Raw genomic sequence first — 21,605 nt, 5'->3', positions numbered from 1 at the left:
ATGATATGATATTAAAGATATGTAATGGACCAATATCCTTCCTTGTAAATTATTGTACAGAGTCTCAGTATCCTAATAAATGCTGTCTGAAAAAATCTGAACTTTTGAAACAGGCATTTTACCACAATGCAAAACTGTTGGTATAATTTAATCTATTTATTTTGCCACATTGAACAATGCCACACACAAAAATCAGAAAAATGATAATATTGTTTCGTGGCTATCTAAAAGAAATGTTTGAATTGTAAAAATAATGAAAATGAAATTGTACAAGTCATGCTTAAATTAAATGTTATATCTTATAAAAAATGAAAGCACTGAATTTGTATATATAAAAAAGGGACAGTTCATAGTGGGGAAAGATACTGTTGTGTAAATGGTGAATAAATGTTGAATCAACTGTAGAAATTAATTATTAAACCTAAATGTAAATATTTTCTTGCAACATACCAAAACTATTCTTACTATCAATTGGTTGACCAGTCTGAATAAAAATTGTTCAATCTATATTATTATAGAACTTATTATTCAATTTGAACAATTATGATTTAAAAAGTTGATAATTTGTAAATATCTCCAATTGCAAACCTGAGTATATTTGGTCAGTTGACTAGTAAAGTTTTAGATTTACATTTGTAATTGTATTTTTTTATATGACATCAGATAGAGGTGTTTTAGATTATTTTTCAAATGGAAATACAAGGGAGATAATTTATTTACCCTTTTTTATACGACCGCAAAAAAATTTTGTGGTCGTATATTGGTATGACGTTGGCGTCGTCGTCGTCGTCGTCGTCGTCGTCGTCCGGCGTCGTCGTCCGAATACATATTGGTTTTCGCACTCTAACTTTAGTTTAAGTGAATGGATCTTTTTGAAATTTGACCATAAGGTTAAATACCACAAAAGGAAGGTTGGGATTGATTTTGGGGGTTATGGTACCAACAGTTAAGGAATTAGGGGCCAAAAAGGGGCCAAAAATGAGCATTTTCTAGTTTCCAGGCAATAACTGTGGAACGGTGTATGGATCTCTCTGAAATTATACTACAAGTTTCCATACCACAAAGGGATGGTTAGGATTTGCTTTGGGGGGTTATGGCTCAAACCGTTTAGGAATTAGGGGCAAAAAAGGGGGAAAAACAAGGTTGTCCTGGTTAATGGACAAATACTTTAGTACAAAACATAATTTAAAGCAGTGTAAGGGAGATAAATCAAATACATCATTGAAATTATCTCCCTTACACTGCTTTTAAATTATGTATAAAGTAATGGTTAATGAACAATAAAGATAATCTAAAACAGTGTAAGGGAGGTAATCCAAATACAACGTTTTGGTTACTTCCCTTACACTGCTTTTAAATTATGTTTAAAGAAATGCATATTTATAAAGGAAGACCAGTAAAAATATCTGCAAATGTTTTCATCTTTTTTTTTAAAAAAAAAATCCATATGAAAGATTTGACACTATATTTTTATTAATTCTATTATAAAATAGATTAAGTTAGCACTATGGTAAATTTAAATGGGTAATTATGGTTGCTAACTCCATTGGAAATTTGAATTGAGATTATGACCATATCTTGAGGAAAAGAATTTTTTTGGGGGAAAAAGGGGGGGGGGGGGGGGGATAAAAAAGAAATTGTGGGGGGCCAATTTTTTCTCATTTCAGATTTCAGAAATTAAAAAGAATTATTCTTCAAATATTATTTTTTTTTCAAATTTCAAATATTGAAAAATTTCAAGAAGTAATCTTTAATTGCACAGTATGGCGCATTAGATTTGTAAAATCTTTGATCACATTTATTTATTTGTTATGCCGAATCTAACAGTGTATTTAGATTTTTAATTTTGGGTCCAGTTTTCAAATTGGTCTACATTAATGTCCAAAGGGTCCAAAATTAAACTTTGTTTGATTTTAGCAAAAATTGAATATATGAGGTTCTTTGATATGCTGAATCTAAACATGTATTTAGATTTTTGATTTTTGGCCCAGTTTTCAAGTTGGTCCAAATTGGGGTCCAAAATTAAACTTTGTTTGATTTCAACAAAAATTGAATATATGGGGTTCTTTGATATGCTGAATCTAACCATGTATTTAGATTTTTTATTTGTGGACCCCGTTATCTAATTGGTTCATATTGAGGTCAAAAGGGTCCAAAATTAAACTTTGTTTGATTTCATCTAAAATTGAATTATTGGGGTTCTTTGATATTCCAAATCTAACCGTGTATTTAGGTTTTTAATTTTGGGTCCTGTTTTTTAAATTGGTCTACATTGAGGTCCAAAGGGTCCAAATTAAACTTAGTTTGATTTTAACAAAAATTGAATTCTTGGGGTTCTTTGATTTGCTGAATCTAAACATGTGTTTAGATTTTTGATTATGGGCCCAGTTTTCAAGTTGGTTCAAGATAGGGTCCAGTATTTAAACTTTGTTTGATTTCAACAAAAATTGAATATATGGGGTTCTTTGATATGCTGAATCTAAACATGTATTTAGATTTTTGATTATGGGCCCAGTTTTCAAGTTGGTCCAAATTGGGGTCCAAAATTAAACTTTGTTTGATTTCAACAAAAATTGAATATATGAGGTTCTTTGATATGCTGAATCTAACCATGTATTTAGATTTTTTATTTGTAGGCCCCGCTATCAAATTGGTTCATATTGAGGTCAAAAGGGTCCAAAATTAAACTTTGTTTGATTTCATCGAAAATTGAATTATTGGGGTTCTTTGATATGCCAAATCTAACCGTGTTTTTAGATTTTTAATTTGGGTCCCGTTTTTTAAATTGGTCTTCATTGAGGTCCAAAGGGTCCAAAATTAAACTTAGTTTGATTTTAACAAAAATTGAATTCTTGGGGTTCTTTGATATGCTGAATCTAAACATGTGTTTAGATTTTTGATTATGGGCCCAGTTTTCAAGTTGGTCCAAGTTGGGGTCCAAAATTATACTTTTTTTGATTTCAACAAAAATTGAATATATGGGGTTCTTTGTTATGCTGAATCTAACCATGAATTTAGATTTTTTATTTGTGGGCCCCGCTATCAAATTGGTTCATATTGAGGTCAAAAGGGTCCAAAATTAAACTTTGTTTGATTTCATCAAAAATTGAATTATTGGGGTTCTTTGATATTCCAAATCTAACCGTATATTTAGATTTTTAATTTTAAGTCCCGTTTTTTAAATTGGTCTACATTAAGGTCCAAAGGGTCCAAAATTAAACTTAGTTTGATTTTAGCAAAAATTGAATTCTTGGGGTTCTTTGATATGCTGAATCTAAACATGTGTTTAGATTTTTGATTATGGGCCCAGTTTTCAAGTTTGTCCAAGTTGGGGTCCAAAATTAAACTTTGTTTGATTTTAACAAAAATTGAATATATGGGGTTCTTTGATATGCTGAATCTAACCATGTATTTTGATTTTGGACATTGGACCATAATAGGTAAATTAAAAAAATTCAAGTTCTTAGACCACATTCTTTCTGTGTCAGAAACCTATGCTGTGTCAAATATTTAATAACAATCCAAATTCTGAGCTGTATCAAGCTTGAATGTTGTGTCCATACTTGCCCCAACTGTTCAGGGTTCGACCTCTGCGGTCGTATCAAGCTGCGCCCCAGCGAAGCATTTTATTTGGATTTGTCTCCTTTAATTCAAACTGACTTTTCAGTTTCATTTTAGATTATTTTCTTTTTTTACTCATGTATGTATTACATAAAGTCTGATGTTAGTTTTATTTGAAGTTTGGTTGTTTTACACTTTACAATCAGTAGTTTTCACATGTAGACAAAATCCAATTTAAAACACTTGTTGTTATGTAAATGAGTCTCTCATACAGGTGCATGATTTTTGATATGTTTTAACCTTATACCATTGGTTTTCATTTTCTGTAAGTGTTATTAGTAATCCATACATACTGTGGATTTATTATTATTCATTGGATACCAATTTTTGCAAGAGATATGATTGGTAGAGGCAAAATAATTAAATAAAAAATGAAAGCAACACGTTATAAATTATAACGCATGCGTCCGAAGCGCTTTTCTGGATTTACCTTCATCAGGAACGCTCAATGCCAAATATTTGAAAGCCAAGGATGTATAAGAACTTAAATAGTTGAAGAGCTATACGACCAAAAAGGACCTGAAATATAGCCAAATCCATCTTAGGTCAACTTTAAACCATGAATTTAAATGTTCTACGAAGTATGAATTTCCTAAAGGCTTGTATGGAAACTTTGGCAAATCCACGAAAATATGATTTTTCTTCGAGTCCAAAAAGAATTGGTACCCACGAAAAATAAATAAATCTTCAGTATGCTTAATTAAATGAAAATCATGTAAATATTGTGAAAGTTCATCAGAATAAGAAGTGATTTGTATATTTTATTTTAACAAGCACACAAACTGTAATAGAGTGTATAATATTAATCACTACTCTTGTGTAGATTTTATACACATATTAATGTATTATATTTGTGTAACAAGAAAAATTCATTTCAATTTATGATATGCAAGGCATGCATTTTATAGAAGATTAGTTTGAAAACAAGAGCTTTGATTGATTGAAGCTTCATAAATATTCTTTTGAAAAGTGCGTTAATTGTTACTAAGTTGTTCCATAAGATGAACTGAACTAATTATTTTCCTTTGGTGCCACCAGGGGGCATATTATAAGTTTTGATTTGAACCCTTTAGGGAATACTTATTTGTAAACGAATTAACCAATTGTAATAAATTCATGGTTTAGCCCTTTCAAAAATGATCATAGTTCTTGGGATTTGCTTGCTCCAAAAATTTGGGAACCTAAAAACATTTACCATCAATCCATGAAGACTTTCTGAATTATAACTTCATTTAAATAAAATCAACAGTTTCTTTATTATAACTCCAATTTATTAAAATCAACAATTTCTGAATTATAACTCCATTAAAATGAAATCAACAGTTTCTGAATTATAACTCCAATTTATTAAAATCAACAATTTCTGAATTATAACTCCAATTTAATGAAATCAATAGTTTCATTTCTAAAATGTCATTGCTCACCAAACAATTCACTGACATATTTTTTTGGTGAATTTGTAAATAATGAAATAAAATCAAAAACCATTAACTGTTCAAAACAAATGTGAATTTATTGTTTACTTGTAGCTTATGTTTGTGATGGTATTGTATTTATTGTGATACATTTGTATGATATAATTACTCTGATCTCATTTACCACATGATTACAACATAGGAAATCATATTTGAATAAAGCTTGAATATTTCTTCAAAATGTTATAAATATAAGATTGGTTTTGTATTACCAGTGGATGTTTCATGGAGTTAAATTGATGATTCATGGTGCAATTATTGTCCAGGACTACTGTATGACCAGTATATGTTTCATGATGTTTAATTTTTGATACATGGTATGATAAATGTTCATAGCTGTCAGTATCTGTGAGTACTCTCAGATCTGTACTTAGTGTCTTTTTTGTTGTTAGGTATGTATAAATACCCTGCCACTTTTTTGTAAGATTTTTTCTGCTTTGTATCGATCTGATGAGTAAAGCCATTTTCAACGGATTTTTATAGCTTCTTCTTATGTTGTGCTATAACACAACTGACCCAGGATAGGGAGAGGGTTGAGCGCTCACAAACATGTTTAACCCCTCCCCATTCTTTATGTGGAGCCTATAGTTCAGTGGTTGTCGTTAGTTCATGTTTGTCATAATTGTTTTTGGTAAATAGTTTCGTTATAAATTAGACCGTTAGTTTTCTCAATTGAATTGTTTCATATTTTTCATGTTGGGGCCTTTTATAGCTGACTATACAGTTTGGGTTTTTCTCATTGTTGAAGGCTGTATGATTGCCTATAATTGCTTACATCCAATTCATTTGAACTTGGATGGATAGTGGTCTCATTGGCAATCATACCACATCTCCTTATTTTTATATATGTGTCATGGAGTTGAGTTGGTGTGGTTCATGGTATGATTATTGCCCATGACTTTTATAATCAGTGGATGTGTCATGGAGTTGAGTTGGTGTGGTTCATAATATGATTATTGCCCATGACTTTTATAATCAGTAGATGTGTCATGGAGTTGAGTTGGTGTGGTTCATGGTATGATTATTGCCCATGACTTTTATAATCAGTAGATGTGTCATGGAGTTGAGTTGGTTTGGTTCATGGTATGATTATTGCCCATGACTATTATAATCAGTAGATGTGTCAAGGAGTTGAGTTGGTGTGGTTCATGGTATGATTATTTCGCATGACTTTTATAATCAATGGATGTGCACTGGAGATTAAGCAAAGAAGAAATCAGTAAGTCAATCATCATGAAAAACAACATGAAATGTTAGTGGTCTGTATTTGTTTTACCATCTAACTATAAAGAGCTTGCATTCCATGAAACTGGCTGAATCTGCATTTTATACAATCAACAAATTTACTTTCAATTGGCTGTTCAACAAAAAAGAAGAAATAACTTTTACATAAATTTAATGAATCGTATGAATATAAACAAGGTTTTGGCAAGTAGAGATATCACAACACTACATATTAATGCTGAAACAAATACAGAGTATGCTGCAATGTAATACCAGAAATTATAATGTTTGTCATCCCTGTCTTTATGTCTTCATATTAACACATTGATCAATTAAAAACATTTCTAAATTTACACTTACTGGCATTGTAATCAATTAAAAACATTTCTAAATTTACACTTTCTGGCATTGTAATCAATTAAAAACATTTCTAAATTTACACTTACTGGCATTGTAATCAATTAAAAACATTTCTAAATTTACACTTTCTGGCATTGTAATAAATTAAAAACATTTCTTAATTTACACTTTCTGGCATTGTAATAAATTAAAAACATTTCTAAATTTACACTTTCTGGCATTGTAATAAATTAAAAACATTTCTAAATTTACACTTTCTGGCATTGTAATCAATTAAAAACATTTCTAAATTTACACTTTCTGGCATTGTAATAAATTAAAAACATTTCTAAATTTACACTTTCTGGCATTGTAATCAATTAAAAACATTTCTAAATTTACACTTTCTGGCATTGTAATAAATTAAAAACATTTCTAAATTTACACTTACTGGCATTGTAATCAATTAAAAACATTTCTAAATTTACACTTTCTGGCATTGTAATAAATTAAAAACATTTCTTAATTTACACTTTCTGGCATTGTAATAAATTAAAAACATTTCTAAATTTACACTTTCTGGCATTGTAATAAATTAAAAACATTTCTAAATTTACACTTTCTGGCATTGTAATCAATTAAAAACATTTCTAAATTTACACTTTCTGGCATTGTAATAAATTAAAAACATTTCTAAATTTACACTTTCTGGCAATCAATTAAAAGTGTATGTAGTTTTAGCCTCTTAAATATTCTATTTCTTCCCTTACAGCACAAAGTTATATGAATAACCTTAGAAATAAAGCAATTTAAACAAAACTTATATTTACTAAAATCAATGTTCATGAAATAATTAAAAGATTACATGCATTTCAAAATATTAAGGCACAACACAAAAACTTTAATTTTCTTTTTTAAATGAAGTACGTTTAGTCATAACTGAAGGCGTAAATTTCCAACATTAGACAAAATTATGGTAAGCTCTTTGGGCAGGATTTTAATGAGAAACAATATTTTGTTGTTTGCCTAGTAAGGATCAAGAGTCACAATATACATAGAAGGAATGGTTTATTGTAAACCAAGTTCAGGAATACTATTAAAAGCGTTCAGCAATTTTACCCTGATAATACGTAAAAATTCTCCAAATAAAAAATATTTTAGCTTGAATATTGAGCAGATAAAGAATGCACCCTATTCGAAACCACAAAAACTCAGACAATGTGCCGCTTCTTCATTATTTGCTTAAACAATCAGCAGAATAAGAAATATTCTAGCTATAAACCTGTAGGAGAAGATTAACTGTGCCTTGTATATAAAGAAATGACTAGGTTCATCTGACCAACTTAAAATCAAAATCCTGATAACATACACATAAAGAGGACCTTTAGTATGGGCATTAACATAATGCAAAATAAAACATCCCAGTTAAGAGAACTGCAGGAGATGAGCTGAAAAAATTATTATGTATCCCTTAATCAGATTGACAGGCAAGGGTAAAACAATGTGCCTTAACTGTTTGTTGCATGGGCCTAAAACAAATACTGTAAATTCTGAAATTATTGTGAGTTCTTATTATTACGATTCTCATCCATTCTCACATTATTCACAATAATTTCTGAATTTACAGTAGATAAACTTCAACAGAAAAGGATTATAAAAAGTGGCAACAGACAATGTAATTGTCCCTACATCTATTGAAAGCAACTTTGAACAAAAAAAATAAAAATTATCTGATGGTATGTACATAATGATTAGCAGATGTGTTGTAAAGATGTCATACATAGGCAAAAAGCAAGCAGAAGTAACATATATAATACCGGTATACTATATAGCTTATAAAACAAGTCAACAATATATATGTATTTGTAGTAAATAAATAAATATACTTCGATCTATATAAACAACATAAACAAAATTCTCTGAAACAGAAGACTGAGGTATTCCATACTCATTTATTCAATAAAGTTTGTTTTTTCCCCAAATTTAATCCTTGGATAATAACTGCGTATGGTCTGCTATATTCTTAACAGTCTCTGATAAGTAGCTTATATTTATAAGTACAGAATTCTAATTTGTATTCAGAATTGTTTTATTATCAACTTTTATCTTTTAAGGAAATGTCATTTAAAGTTAGGTTTTTTTAAATGCCATTACGTAGAGAAATCTTGACATAGTTCTTGCTAAATCTGAGGAAATCATGACCCAGTTTTGGCTAAATCTGAGGAAATCATGACCCAGTTCTAGCTAAATCTGAGGAAATCATGACCCAGTTCTGGCTAAATCTGAGGAAATCATGACCCAGTTCTGGCTAAATCTGAGGAAATCATGACCCAGTTCTGGCTAAATCTGAGGGAATCATGACCCAGTTCTGGCTAAATCTGAGGAAATCATGACCCAGTTCCGGCTAAATCTGAGGGACAATTCTAACATACAAGTGAAAAGGTATATAGCCAGTGGAAAATAGAAATGAGAAAGTAAAACATGGGGGACAAATAAAATTTGAAAGAAGTAGCTACATTTATAATCTCCAGGGTGAAGCATGTAAAATAAGTCATGTTAGTATGAAATACATCAGTCTAATATTCACAAACTATAAAACAATGAAACAATTTTAACACAACTCTTCTTTGGTAAATATGGGAGAAATTTAATAAACAATTTTACTAATATACATAGGTTTTTACAAATGACTTATACAAATAGTGAAAATTACTTATGCATATCTATATTAACATTTTGCAAAAGGCAAATTCTTACACATCCTTTTTTCAGTAAAAAAAAAGATCACTGTAAGATAAATATGAAGTAATGGTATTGATAGTTATCTGATCTTTGAGAATTAGATTTCATTAGAATTCATTATGCTGAGCTTATATATTATAGCACCTTAATAAATATCCTCAATTAATATCTAATGTGTGTGAGAAGGGACAGCAAATTATCTCCCTTGTCAAACAGGCTAAAGGGAGATATTGTCCATTTAATGTCACCAAATCTTGTATTTTTTTTTTAAAGTAAACAGTATACTGTACAGTGAAACAAAGATCTTGTAACCTTTCTATTAGTAAACTGCATGCTATACAGTAAAACAAAGATCTTGTAAACTTTCTATTAGTAAACTGCATTCTGTACAGTGAAACAAAGATCTAGTAAACTTTCTATTAGTAAACTGCATGTAGTACAGTTAAACAAAGATCTAGTAAACTTTCTATTAGCAAACAGCATGCTGTACAGTTAAACAAAGATCTTGTAAACTTTCTATTAGTAAACTGCATGCTGTACAGTGAAACAAAGATCTTGTAAACTTTCTATTAGTAAACTGCATGCTGTACAGTGAAACAAAGATCTTGTAAACTTTCTATTAGTAAACTGCATGTAGTACAGTTAAACAAAGATCTTGTAAACTTTCTATTAGTAAACTGCATGCTGTACAGTAAAACAAAGATCAGGTAAATTTTCTATTAGTAAACTGCATGCTGTACAGTAAAACAAAGATCAAGTTAACTTTTTATAAGTAACTGCATGCTGTACAGTAAAACAAAGATCTTGTAAACTTTCTATTAGTAAACTGCATGTAGTACAGTGAAACAAAGATCTAGTAAACTTTCTATTAGTAAACTGCATGTAGTACAGTTAAACAAAGATCTTGTAAACTTTCTATTAGTAAACTGCATGCTGTACAGTAAAACAAAGATCAGGTAAATTTTCTATTAGTAAACTGCATGCTGTACAGTAAAACAAAGATCAAGTTAACTTTTTATAAGTAACTGCATGCTGTACAGTAAAACAAAGATCTTGTAAACTTTCTATTAGTAAACTGCATGCTGTATAGTAAAACATATTCTTATAAACTTTTGAGAGAAGCATCATTTATAATTCTTATTATAAGAAATATTAACTACATGTAGAAGTAAGTTCTCACTTTGGTTGTATATATGACCCTTTTAAATAAGTTGAGCAAACAGTGGTAAAAATGTACAACATTACATCAACCAAGCACCAATTTACAAATATTAAATATAACAATATAACTAAAAAAAATAATATGCCTAAATCTTATTAACAAATATATGATATGAAAAAACATTCATGAGAGCCTTCAGACTGACAATCACAATTTTTTAAATGTTTCCTCATTGAAAAATCTTAACAATCAGTTTAAGGCGGAGTGTGAAATTTTTAAAACCCCCAAACGAAAAAGCTAAATTATGGATCTCCAATTTTATACAGCAAATTTTGATACATGTATGACATAACTGTTGGAAGCATTTTATGGATATCTACAACGCCCAACCAAATTTTTCCTCAGTTCCTATCTTGAAGGTCATACATTATTGTGCTATTTTTATACCCTCGCTGTAAGCAACAGGGGCATTAAGTGTTACCCTTGACCCTCCATCCCTCCTTCCCATTTTCATTTGTTTGAAGCTTGAGCGGGGGCATTTGTGTCCTCAGACACATTCTTCTTTTGTTTACTACTATTATATTTGTCATTATTGACCAAAATTGGTAATTTTTGTTTCTTTAAATAACTGTGAACTATAAAAAATTCTGCACGTTTGAGAACAGACAGTCACAATCAAAGTTAGAAGTAAGTCACATGTTGACTGATGGTTTTCATGAATACCAACACATATATTTAAATGTCATATAAAATATATATATTGGAATGTTGATGGTTTAGCTTGTTCTTGTCACAACAAAGTACATTAAATAAAGTCTTCTGTAAATTAGATATTACTGTACCAGGTTGATCTAAAGGCATTTAACTCTCACAAAACATTTCTCTGAGCAAGAAAACTGGTTTTCACAAAGTACATATTTGTACAACCAATAACAGTCAATCATATCTTTGGTGCAGATCTGTCTTTTGTTTCAGTCTTCCGAAGTTGTATTCCAGCAAACTTAGGGTTTTTCTTGTATCTGTTTAAAAAAAGAATGAAAAGTAAAATATGTGATGATAATTAATACTTAGTATTCTATATCTGTTAAGTTTAAACATATAGATAATTTTTTTAAACCTCAGCTGTTAAAAGCTTGGAAGTTTTGATACTGCTATGGCTGCAATTTAATTTTTTTTACAGTGTACTATTTAAGTATTTATCATAAAGTCAACAAGAAATTGTCAGAGAACCTTTAAATATTTTTTAAATAGTGCAATAATGGAGTCTTCAAAAACATAGCCCATATCCCTCCTATGGGATCTTTTAGAATATTTACTAACGGAACCTCATTCAGAAACTAAAATTGAGTAAGACTTCACCATTTAAAGTTGGTTGTTGTCATTCTCCCAATAATATAGCAGCGGAACCGTATGGTATGCAAATTGTCAAAAAATATCATAAGGACCTAAGAGCTATGGTTCTTTAGCTACCAAAAATATTGCCTTAAAAATTAAAACCTGGTAATAAAAAATTTTAATATGTTACTTTCATACATTTTATCTTAAAAAAATGAGGTTCCCTGCACCAAGCAATATCTGACTACTCGCACACAAATACACAATTACTCTATAAGAATTACATCAATACTAGCAATGAGGGCTGAAATATAGCAGAAAACAGTTATTTTCTTGGAATGTTCTGTGATCAAGGGTTGTTATTGAAACATAGAAAACCAACTCGTACAAAATTACTCTAAGTGCTATATGAAATTCCTCATTACACAATTAAAAACCAAATATCAACGCAATATCCCATGGATTACTGAAAAATGGGTAAAATGAACATTTGCATGATATTTTTGTAGTCCATTGGCTGTACTAAGGTTAATGTACTTACATTAAACTCTAATAATAACAACATAACTTATATATAAAGATCTACTCACTATTCTGTTATTATCATTTAAGGACATAAAAACTACACTGTGGGTCAAACAATGCAAATATTTTTTATTTTTTTCCTTGAAATTATCTGAACCCCTATTGAAGCATTTTAACTTATTTTTATAATGTTTGATAGCTTAGCTCAAAAAGTATATATCACTAAAATGAAACCATCACCAAACTGTATGATATACCAATGTATAAAGACATGCACGTAAATGTCTCTAATAGTAGCACTGACTGGTCTTGAGGCAACAGCCAGAACAAAATTTTATGGGAGGTTTTCAGAAGTTTAAAAAAAGTCTATTTGGGCTTTGATTAGTCTCAAAAACTTGCTTCAGAGTTTGGACTAGGGAGTTCATGAATGAAATGTTTCGAAATTCAACAGATGGATAGAGAAAATTTAAACTCAACATATTACTATAACCATAAAAATTGGTTCTTTTAAATAAATCAATAAAATGAATAAGAAAATTTAAACATATTTGCACTCTGCATACTCTGGGCTATTCATCAATTATTTGAAAATTCAGAAAAACAAAAAAATCTGGTTAACTATTCCCTAATTTTAGAAGAAAAAAAATCTTTAAACCAACAAATAGTTTTTGGCCCTTATTAGTCTACAAGTGAACTTATTATGACATCATGCTGCTAATCATGCATCCCATTTCTAAATATGTATACATTTAAATGAATATGTTATGTTATTTATGTATAAATGTATTGTAGAAGACTAGTTATATTTTTTTGTGGTTCTTAATTAACAGTCGGCTAAATAACATTCACATTTTGATGCCTTTTTTCTTTTCTTTTCTCTTAGCAAACTTTATTGATGATAGCATTCTTTTATCACTTGAAACAATGTTATTGAAAACATGACAATGTAGAACTTAAAATTGTTGCCTGATGACTTAGTGGTGAAAAAGTTCACATTGACATAGCTAAGAGATTGACTCTTTCTGATCTACCATGTGAGTTTTTGGATGGGAGTTTAAAAGAAACATGCAAAAAAAAATTTGACTTTGCCTGTTTAATCTACTTTAATAAGATATAAAACATTATCATAACCAGAGGATGCTCCCTAAATTCCATAGACTACATATGTGTGACAATTTGGTTTAGTAAAAAAATGTAACCCTCACAAAAAGTAATCTCCCCGAAAAAATCTTTTCAATATGCTAGGTTTATAAAATGGAATGATTTTTTGATCAAATTTAAGAATAAGTGTGATGAAGTTTGTCTTCACTTTAAAGTATAACAGAATATAAAGAAATAATCTAACACTGGTCATTTTTCACAAATTTTTTCATCTGTGCAAATTGTAATACTTTGCACTATCTTCTTCTGTGTTGTTGTAGTCTGCTACTGGAGTACTTGTTGGTGCCATCTTTGGTCCAGGTCCAGGCGGAGGTGGTGGTGGAGCCGGGGGAGGCTGGCTCATCTGTTGCCGATTGCTGTAAGCTGCTCCATTCTGAGAAATGACAGAAGATTTAGACTGAGCCCCAGGTAAAGGTGGGGCCGGAGGAGCAGGGGGTATAGGTGGTGCTGGGGGAATAGCAGTGCCAGAAGATGGTGCATGGAAGCTTGGTTTCCTGCTTAGGGCAGGAGAAGGAAGGCGATTGGCAGAAAACAGAGAGGCAAGAGATGTAGCTGGGTTAGAAGTAGTGATTGGAGGAGGAGGAGGAGGAAGTGGTGGTGAGGGTGCAGAGTGTCCCATGTTATGGCCTCCTTGCTGTAACTACAAAGAAAGAACAGACTATCCTAAACATGCTAGATCAATACCTGCTGTTAATTTTGACATGTAATTATTTTCCTAGTTTAATGTTAAAAAAATTAACATAAAATAAATTGAATTACAGACTGAAATATTTGTAAAAGAATTGAATTTTTTGGTTTAATTAAGTTTATTTTGTTTTCATTTTGAATTTTTTTTAATTTCTGGAATAAGTTTATAAATGTAACAAATTTATATTTTGCATAAAAAGCATATTGAATTCAAATTCTTTTATTCAATACATTAATATACAACAAATTAGTATTACAATACCAAAAAAGAACTCAATTTTTTGACTGGGTCTACTAACAACAAGATCATACCTTTAATTCTGACTGAAATATCATGATTAAAACAAACTTTAATTTTTACAACAAAACACAACTGATCATAATATACATATTAGGTTCCCAATCAAAACCGAATCATGCTTTTTGAACATTTCTAAATATATCTCAAGCAAAGATATTACATTAGACACAAACGATTACACCAGATATTTGGACATGCTTGATACAATAGCCATATAACAAACATATACTGAGCATGCTCAGGACTACCTGAGAAAGAGGTGGTTGCTGAGAATAATGGGTATGATACTGTCTTGCATCGGCCGGATGCCGCGGTAGGGAGTAATAGCCTGCCTGTACAGGTGGATAATCAACCCAGTCACTATAGGGCTGAAAATTACAAATAAAGGTAATACTGAAGACTTTCTTATCACAAAATTATCTGATGTAAGGTTCATACATGAAAGGCTTTTTTTTATAGTGTACCATGAACAAATCAACCAAGAAATTTAAATACAGTTGACTCTTTGTCAGACTGATATCCATGCATCAGACATCATAATTAAATACTAACTAGCAATGAGAATTATAAATTAATGATGATGTCTATTTATTGAGAGTCAAAGAAAAATTATCAGTGAATTTAAAATTATTCAGTACAATTTCTGTTTTGAGAAAGTCTTCTCTAGCTAAAAGAATGGAAAAAGCAAATAAAGTCGACAGATTCTAATGAAATGCATTGTGTATGTAGTATAATGTATATATAGCATTTTGAGACAATGATAAATAAGAACTTAGATAGTTATTTTCTATTTCAAAAGATATTTGAAAGTATTTTAATAATCAATCTGAATAAACAAACTTTATTTTAACCATAAATTTAATAAATAAATTAAAACTTTGTCTTTAGATTTTTACAGCTTGATTAAAGTTTTAAGTTATGTACAATGTTATTTCTCATTTAAGTAAAGAACCAGGGTAATTAAATAATTTCAATTATGCAACAAAATATTCAAAATAATAAATAAAACCTGATATATTCCTAAAAAATTTCAAAACTGGACCCAAATTCCCATGCAAGTAAAACACACAGACGATACATACCTGATTAGTAGCATTTACAAGTCTGAGATTTGAGCCCTCGTACATAGATTTTGGTCGTGAGGTTCTCCCTGGAACGTCATCCATTAAGAAATCGCCATGGTCTGATAAAGACCTGCTATCTAACAGATCACCCATACTCTTCACTCTCCCATTTAGCCTAATAAAGTTAATAATTCAATATAAATATGATGAATGAGAAATCATTAACTTATGCATTCAGTGCCTTTATTAAATCCATCAGTAATATGAATATGTAACAATTGAAACTACAAGCTACGGCTCACTGATGATACCCTGTCCAAATTTGGTAAACAGGAAGTTGTTGAGTGATGAATATGAAAACGCATCACACGGTATAGCTGACTTATATAAACCCTGAAACCAAATTTCAGAAATCCTTATTATGTAGTTCCTGAGAAAAATGCGTTGAAAAATATTCATGGGACGGACAGACGGACAGATGGACGAATGGACATACAGACAGAGATAAAACAGTATACCCCCACTTTTTTAAAGCGGGGGTATAATAATGTACAAAAAATTTCTTCTTCAGAGTTGCTCAGCCGATGACCACTTATTTGAACAATTAGACAGACAAAACAGCATATTCCAAACACAGCATGAACAGAAAGTAAATGATGACGAAAATAACACTTTATATTTTTTATGTATCTGACGTGAGTTTCTGGATTTACCTTCATCAGACCTAAAAAAATTGAAAGCCAAGTTTGTTTTTAAAAGTACCGAAACATGTGAAGTGCTATATGACCAAAAGAGACATTTAATTACTGTATTGCAGTATGTTGTATACTGTACCTCAAGAAAACAAACAATCAGAGATGATTCTTTCAAAATTTCATGAATCCATCATGTCCATATTTTTAATAGTAGTAAAATCACACTTTTTCACAAAAAGAGAAGGAAGATGCTGTTCATTATCACAAAACAATCAACAGGGAAACTCAAAATAATCATAAAAAATCCTTTCTTTTCTATTAAACACTCTCTTCAAATCCAGGCAACTCTTTGGAAGAAGACATAAAAGTTACCTTTTGAGGTGATGTAAAAATATTTACCAAGGGGTTGGTTGTCTAGGAGGAGACATATACTTACTTGGGTGTTGGAAATTAAAAATAAAATGAGGAGATGGTAAATCGCTAGGAGAAGTTGTACTTACTGAGGAGGTGGTTCTCTTGGAGGTGACACAGTAGGTTCTGTAAAGGACATTGGAAACCAACCATATCTGTAAACAAATAAACAACAATGTATAAACATTCTTATTCATATGTGGAAAACAGATACACCAGACAAAGAACATTTACAATAACCAGGATATATTTATTAATTCTAGTTACTGGTTATTTCAAAATTGCTGCAACAGGTATGCATATGATGAGTGGTTGCAATCATATTCCAAACAATTTAAGTTGTTTCCCTATCTTTTCTACACCATGTGAAAATAATCTGAATTATATCCCATTGCAGTTACTATACAGAATAAATATTTACATTATAGAGCCAAGCATCTTAATTATCCTGTCCATGTTAGGGTACAACATATATTGCCATTAATTTAAATCAAGTTGCAAACCATTATAATTATCTTCCTTATACTTACTGTCCACTACGAGTATTAACACCATATTGCCAACCGTCTGCCTGTTCACCAATTACATTTATCAGATCACCTTCTGTAAAACTTAATTTTTTATCTCCCTCTCCAACATGACTGTAAATTGCCCTAACCTGCATGGTACCAGGTGGAGCTGCTGGTGGTACACTTATCCCACGAGAATGTGGCATTGTTTTAGCTGGAATAAGATGATTAAACAAGAAATTTTCCAAGAAATTCAAATGTAAAAATATATTCAACTATTGACCAAACAGCATATTAATTTACAAAGGCATGTAGCAAATGAGTTAATCCTCAATTTTGTAATTTCTATTTAGTGTTTGTGGTTTGAGGAACATAACACAAATGTCTATATTATTCATAAAATTTATAGATATGGCTTCCAATTTTTTTTTTTTTGTTTCCACTGACAGACATATTATGTATTCTGAGTCATGCTTCATCTAGTGGCAGAGAAGAAGTTTTCAGAAGAGGCAATTCTCTCCATTACACAGAGCAGTTAATTGATGCTGTTTTTATTTCTAGAGGAACATGTCCAACTCTACTTTACAGGCTTTAAATTATTATGTATTAATAAAATATTACCACCAAAGTTTCCAGCATAAAAGGCGTCTGGACTAGCATATTCTGACACAGGTCTCCGCTGCATATCATGAGCACTATTGGACCGTCTGTATGGACTACCAAGAGATCTGGTCTCATCAGATAGATGTCCATTTCCCCAGTATACTCCTCCATTCCCTATTTCTTCCTACATTAAAATTAAGAAGCTGTAGTATGATTGCCAATAAGACAAGTATCCATCTGAGACCAAAGTGACTGAGATAAAACTACAGGTTACCCATAGCCCTTCAACAATAAGCAAAACACTGCTGACTCTGTGAAGGACTTTTTCACTAAATATAAAAATAAGAAGATGTGGTATGATTGCCAATGAGAAAACTCTCCACCAGAGACCAAATGATGTAGAAGTTAACAACTATAGGTCACCGTACCACCTTCAACAATGATCAAAACCCATAACGCATAGTAAGCTATAGAAATATATATAATCTGTTTTTAGTGGAGTTTATAGAGCTCAATCTTTAGTTATCTGTGTATTGTTTTCTTTAGTTATCTGTGTATTGTTTTTCTTTAGTTATCTGTGTATTGTTTCTTTTAGTTATCTGTGTATTGTTTTGTGGACATTAGTTTTTTTTTAAACTTTTCTTTTTGCCTCGATATTGTTTGTTGTTCTCAGATCTATGTTTTTTTATTACCCTATTTAGTATCTTTTTACTATTTTTACATGTAAAAAGAAATTCAAAAAAGCATTGTTATGTTTTTATATGTAATCAACAGAGATTGCAAAATAAAGAAAATAAAATGCAAAATGTGATCATATTTTTTTTAATTAAGGTGGTACCAAACACCTTGACTGAAATTAATTTGGCTCATTTAATTTCATAAAATGTTGACACAATATTTACTTTGACCCTTTGACAAAAGTATAAAAATTTCAAAAAACTTGAACCACACGCTTTATCGATTGGGTATATAGCAGTTTGACAAACACTAATTTTGATCATTGAGAATCTTAATATTTCCTTAACAATAGAATGTGATTAAAACATTCAGCTGATTTTTACAGAGTTATCTCCCTGTAGTGTAATGTACCACCTTAATGTATTCATTTCTAGAGGAAAGGCTATATGAAAAAAACATACTAATTGCCCTTATCTCAAATTCATGTTCATGTACTTTATAGTTCTTCAAATTATATTTCTTGTACCAATAAAACATATCTAGATAAAAAAGAGTTACACAAGATAAGATAGTGCGAAACATTATTTTAAGGACCCTTGAGATTTTATGTGGATTTTAAAACACTTTTAAGTTCTATCACAAATCCTGTAAGCACTGAAGATAATGGTTTGTAACAAAACATACCTTTGTTTGATAAAGAAATCTTTCTGCCTCAGGAGGTAATATCTGTGGTCGAGATGACAATTGTTTCCATTGAGGCAAACCTGACAGTAAGGTGTCTGCTGACTGAAAGGTCAAGATTATAATGATAATTGTGTTTATGGAGGCAAACCCAAAGTAAGATGTCAGAAGACCGTAAGTTCAAGATTATAGTTCATGTAATAATTAATGATAAAAAGTTACAAAATGAGAAATTACAGAAATTTTATTAAATTAAAAAAATTAAAAAGTAGAAGTTATCTCCCTTTTAATATAGAAATTTCTTGAATTAAATGCACATATGACACATTGTTGACCTTTCATGGATATATTGTAAGTTCCAGAGAAATAGATCTATTTTGAATACCTAACCTGACAACTAGACCATGAAAATAAGGTCAAGGCCTTAAAATATATATATAATGTCAGATGGATCAACATGCACAACAATACCTGTTTATGATGGCTGCCATATAAATAAGCTACTGCACTAAGTCGGTCTAATAAGAAACAGTGACATTTCCTGTCCTCTAATAAAGCCTACAAAACAAAACAAAAACTGACTATTACGATACTGAATAATTCATTTAAATAAAATTTAAATAAACTTCTTTTAATCTGTGAATGCACAATGTACCAATTGATGCTAGGCTATTAAATTGGTTTTTATTTATCAATTTCATTTGGCTAAAAAAAGTGCTGTTATGTTATGTTTTAAATGAAAGTATTTAAACTTTATTTGTTCTTCCATGAAAATTTGATTGGAATGTTTAAGAATCATGAGAAAAATTCAAATTCCTAATATGAATCATGATTTTTTATTTGATTATTGATGCATTTTATTGAATGTATTACTTCAAACACCACTCAAGTCTAATGTATTATTACTCAAATAAAATTAACGCAAATAATAATTCTAAATAAAAATTTGGTCTCCTTATATTCAGTTTCTAATTTCATTCAGCAATTAGTGTTGGACTGTACAGAAAGTAGAAAAAAATATCACAGTTCTTCATTAAATATCTAAATTACTTTAAAAGAGATAAACAGGGGAAACATTAGACAATTTGAGTGATATAAAAAGGGGGATGGCCCTGATCTTCTGTAGATTAAGATTTGTGGTATTAATTGTGTGTACTGAATAATGAACCCAAACTTGTTGAAAATGATTCAGTTAGTTTTCTCAACATTAGAAATTACTACATATATACATGTACTTATGAGTTATCAGCTGAAATGACAATTTTTAAAATAACACAATAATCCATTGCACATACACACAGACATGGTGCCCTTTAGTTGATTTCAAAATACCTTTAAATCATTAGGTAGCTCTGGATAAAATTCAAATTTAATTGACCTGTTGCAAAGAAATTGGTTACAACTTGTATGATTTATGGTATAATATTAATTTTATCTGACAAAAATTTACATTCCACGGCTACTTGGCTTTTCATAATTTTTTCATAACTTTATTAATATAAACTACAGTAGTTTTAAAATGATCTTCCTGCAAATATATAATTTTTCTGAACCTTGATGACATTCAGGATGATTATCTATGTATCAGTAGTCAAACATCCTATTTGGTCAATATTTATATTTATATAAGTTATCTTTAATTGATTTGTTACCGATAAAAACAAAACAAACAGCTTTCACACCAAATATGGTCATATCTGACAACTAGTATGTATGTAGAAATGTTTTGGTAACATATGTAAAAGTCAAAACAGTACAATAAACAGATAAAAGATATTAAGATAGTGGGAGTCAACATTAAAAATATCACCTTAGTTCATTTCTGAACTTTAAACTTATAACTAATTATAAATATAAATTTTGGCAAATTTTATTCTAACAAATTTATTTTGTTAATTTTTAATTTTGAGATTTTTTATTAATTTTTAATGACAATGAAATTGTACTATTATTTGTTCGACATGAATAATGACAGGAATAAAGGAATATAGCTTTCAAAATATTGTAAAATTACCAGTTTTAAACCTTGTACTCTGTATTCATACAATTTTTCATGACATCTTTCTAATGCATTTATGTACTGAAAAAAATACGAAAAAAGAACATAAAAACATTTATATCACATGTTTTTAGTTTTGGTTGTGGTTTGTAATTGATGTTTGCTTTGTACATAAATCAATAAGTTTTTTCATATGAATTTTTAACATTAATTTTTGTAATTTATGGGCCTTTTATAGATTAATTTCTATGCGGCAGAGGTTTTGCTCATTGTTGAAGGTTGTATGGTGACCTATAGTTTCTAACTTCTATGTCATTTGGTCTTTGGTGAATTGTTGTTTCACCATTCCTGTTTATATCTGAACCATCTGATGTTCTACCAAATAAATATCAA

General features: G+C 30.1%; 1 protein-coding gene and 1 long non-coding RNA gene across 4 annotated transcripts in view; one reads left to right on the top strand and one right to left on the bottom strand.

Annotated features, from left to right (window-relative positions):
* The first annotated feature begins 1,634 nt into the window (after positions 1-1,634).
* LOC127708584 (uncharacterized) lies at positions 1,635-5,269 on the top strand. The gene is made up of 2 exons (XR_007985311.1): positions 1,635-2,800; positions 3,199-5,269. It is a non-coding gene; the product is annotated as an uncharacterized LOC127708584 (long non-coding RNA).
* Positions 5,270-6,475: 1,206 nt separating this feature from the next.
* The window catches only part of LOC127708571 (brain-specific angiogenesis inhibitor 1-associated protein 2-like), a 36,038-nt gene continuing 20,908 nt past the window's right edge, over positions 6,476-21,605 (bottom strand). The window contains exons 7-15 of one of the 3 annotated variants that reach the window (XM_052213542.1): positions 21,228-21,293; positions 19,685-19,771; positions 19,217-19,318; positions 17,873-18,038; positions 17,273-17,465; positions 16,832-16,897; positions 15,655-15,811; positions 13,815-14,224; positions 6,476-11,582 (exon numbers count right to left, since the gene is read on the bottom strand). In XM_052213542.1, coding sequence (XP_052069502.1) covers positions 11,504-11,582; positions 13,815-14,224; positions 15,655-15,811; positions 16,832-16,897; positions 17,273-17,465; positions 17,873-18,038; positions 19,217-19,318; positions 19,685-19,771; positions 21,228-21,293 — 1,326 coding nt within the window. In that variant the 3' untranslated portion in view covers positions 6,476-11,503. Of the gene's footprint in view, positions 11,583-13,768; positions 14,225-15,654; positions 15,812-16,831; positions 16,898-17,272; positions 17,466-17,872; positions 18,039-19,216; positions 19,319-19,684; positions 19,772-21,227; positions 21,294-21,605 lie in introns of all 3 variants that reach the window. The other 2 variants (XM_052213544.1, XM_052213543.1) reach the window with 2 other exon arrangements.

This window comes from Mytilus californianus, unplaced genomic scaffold, assembly GCF_021869535.1.
Source record: "Mytilus californianus isolate M0D057914Y unplaced genomic scaffold, xbMytCali1.0.p SCAF_7, whole genome shotgun sequence".
In the NCBI taxonomy this organism is placed as follows: domain Eukaryota; kingdom Metazoa; phylum Mollusca; class Bivalvia; order Mytilida; family Mytilidae; genus Mytilus; species Mytilus californianus.
This window is presented reverse-complemented; position numbering and strand designations above follow the sequence as displayed.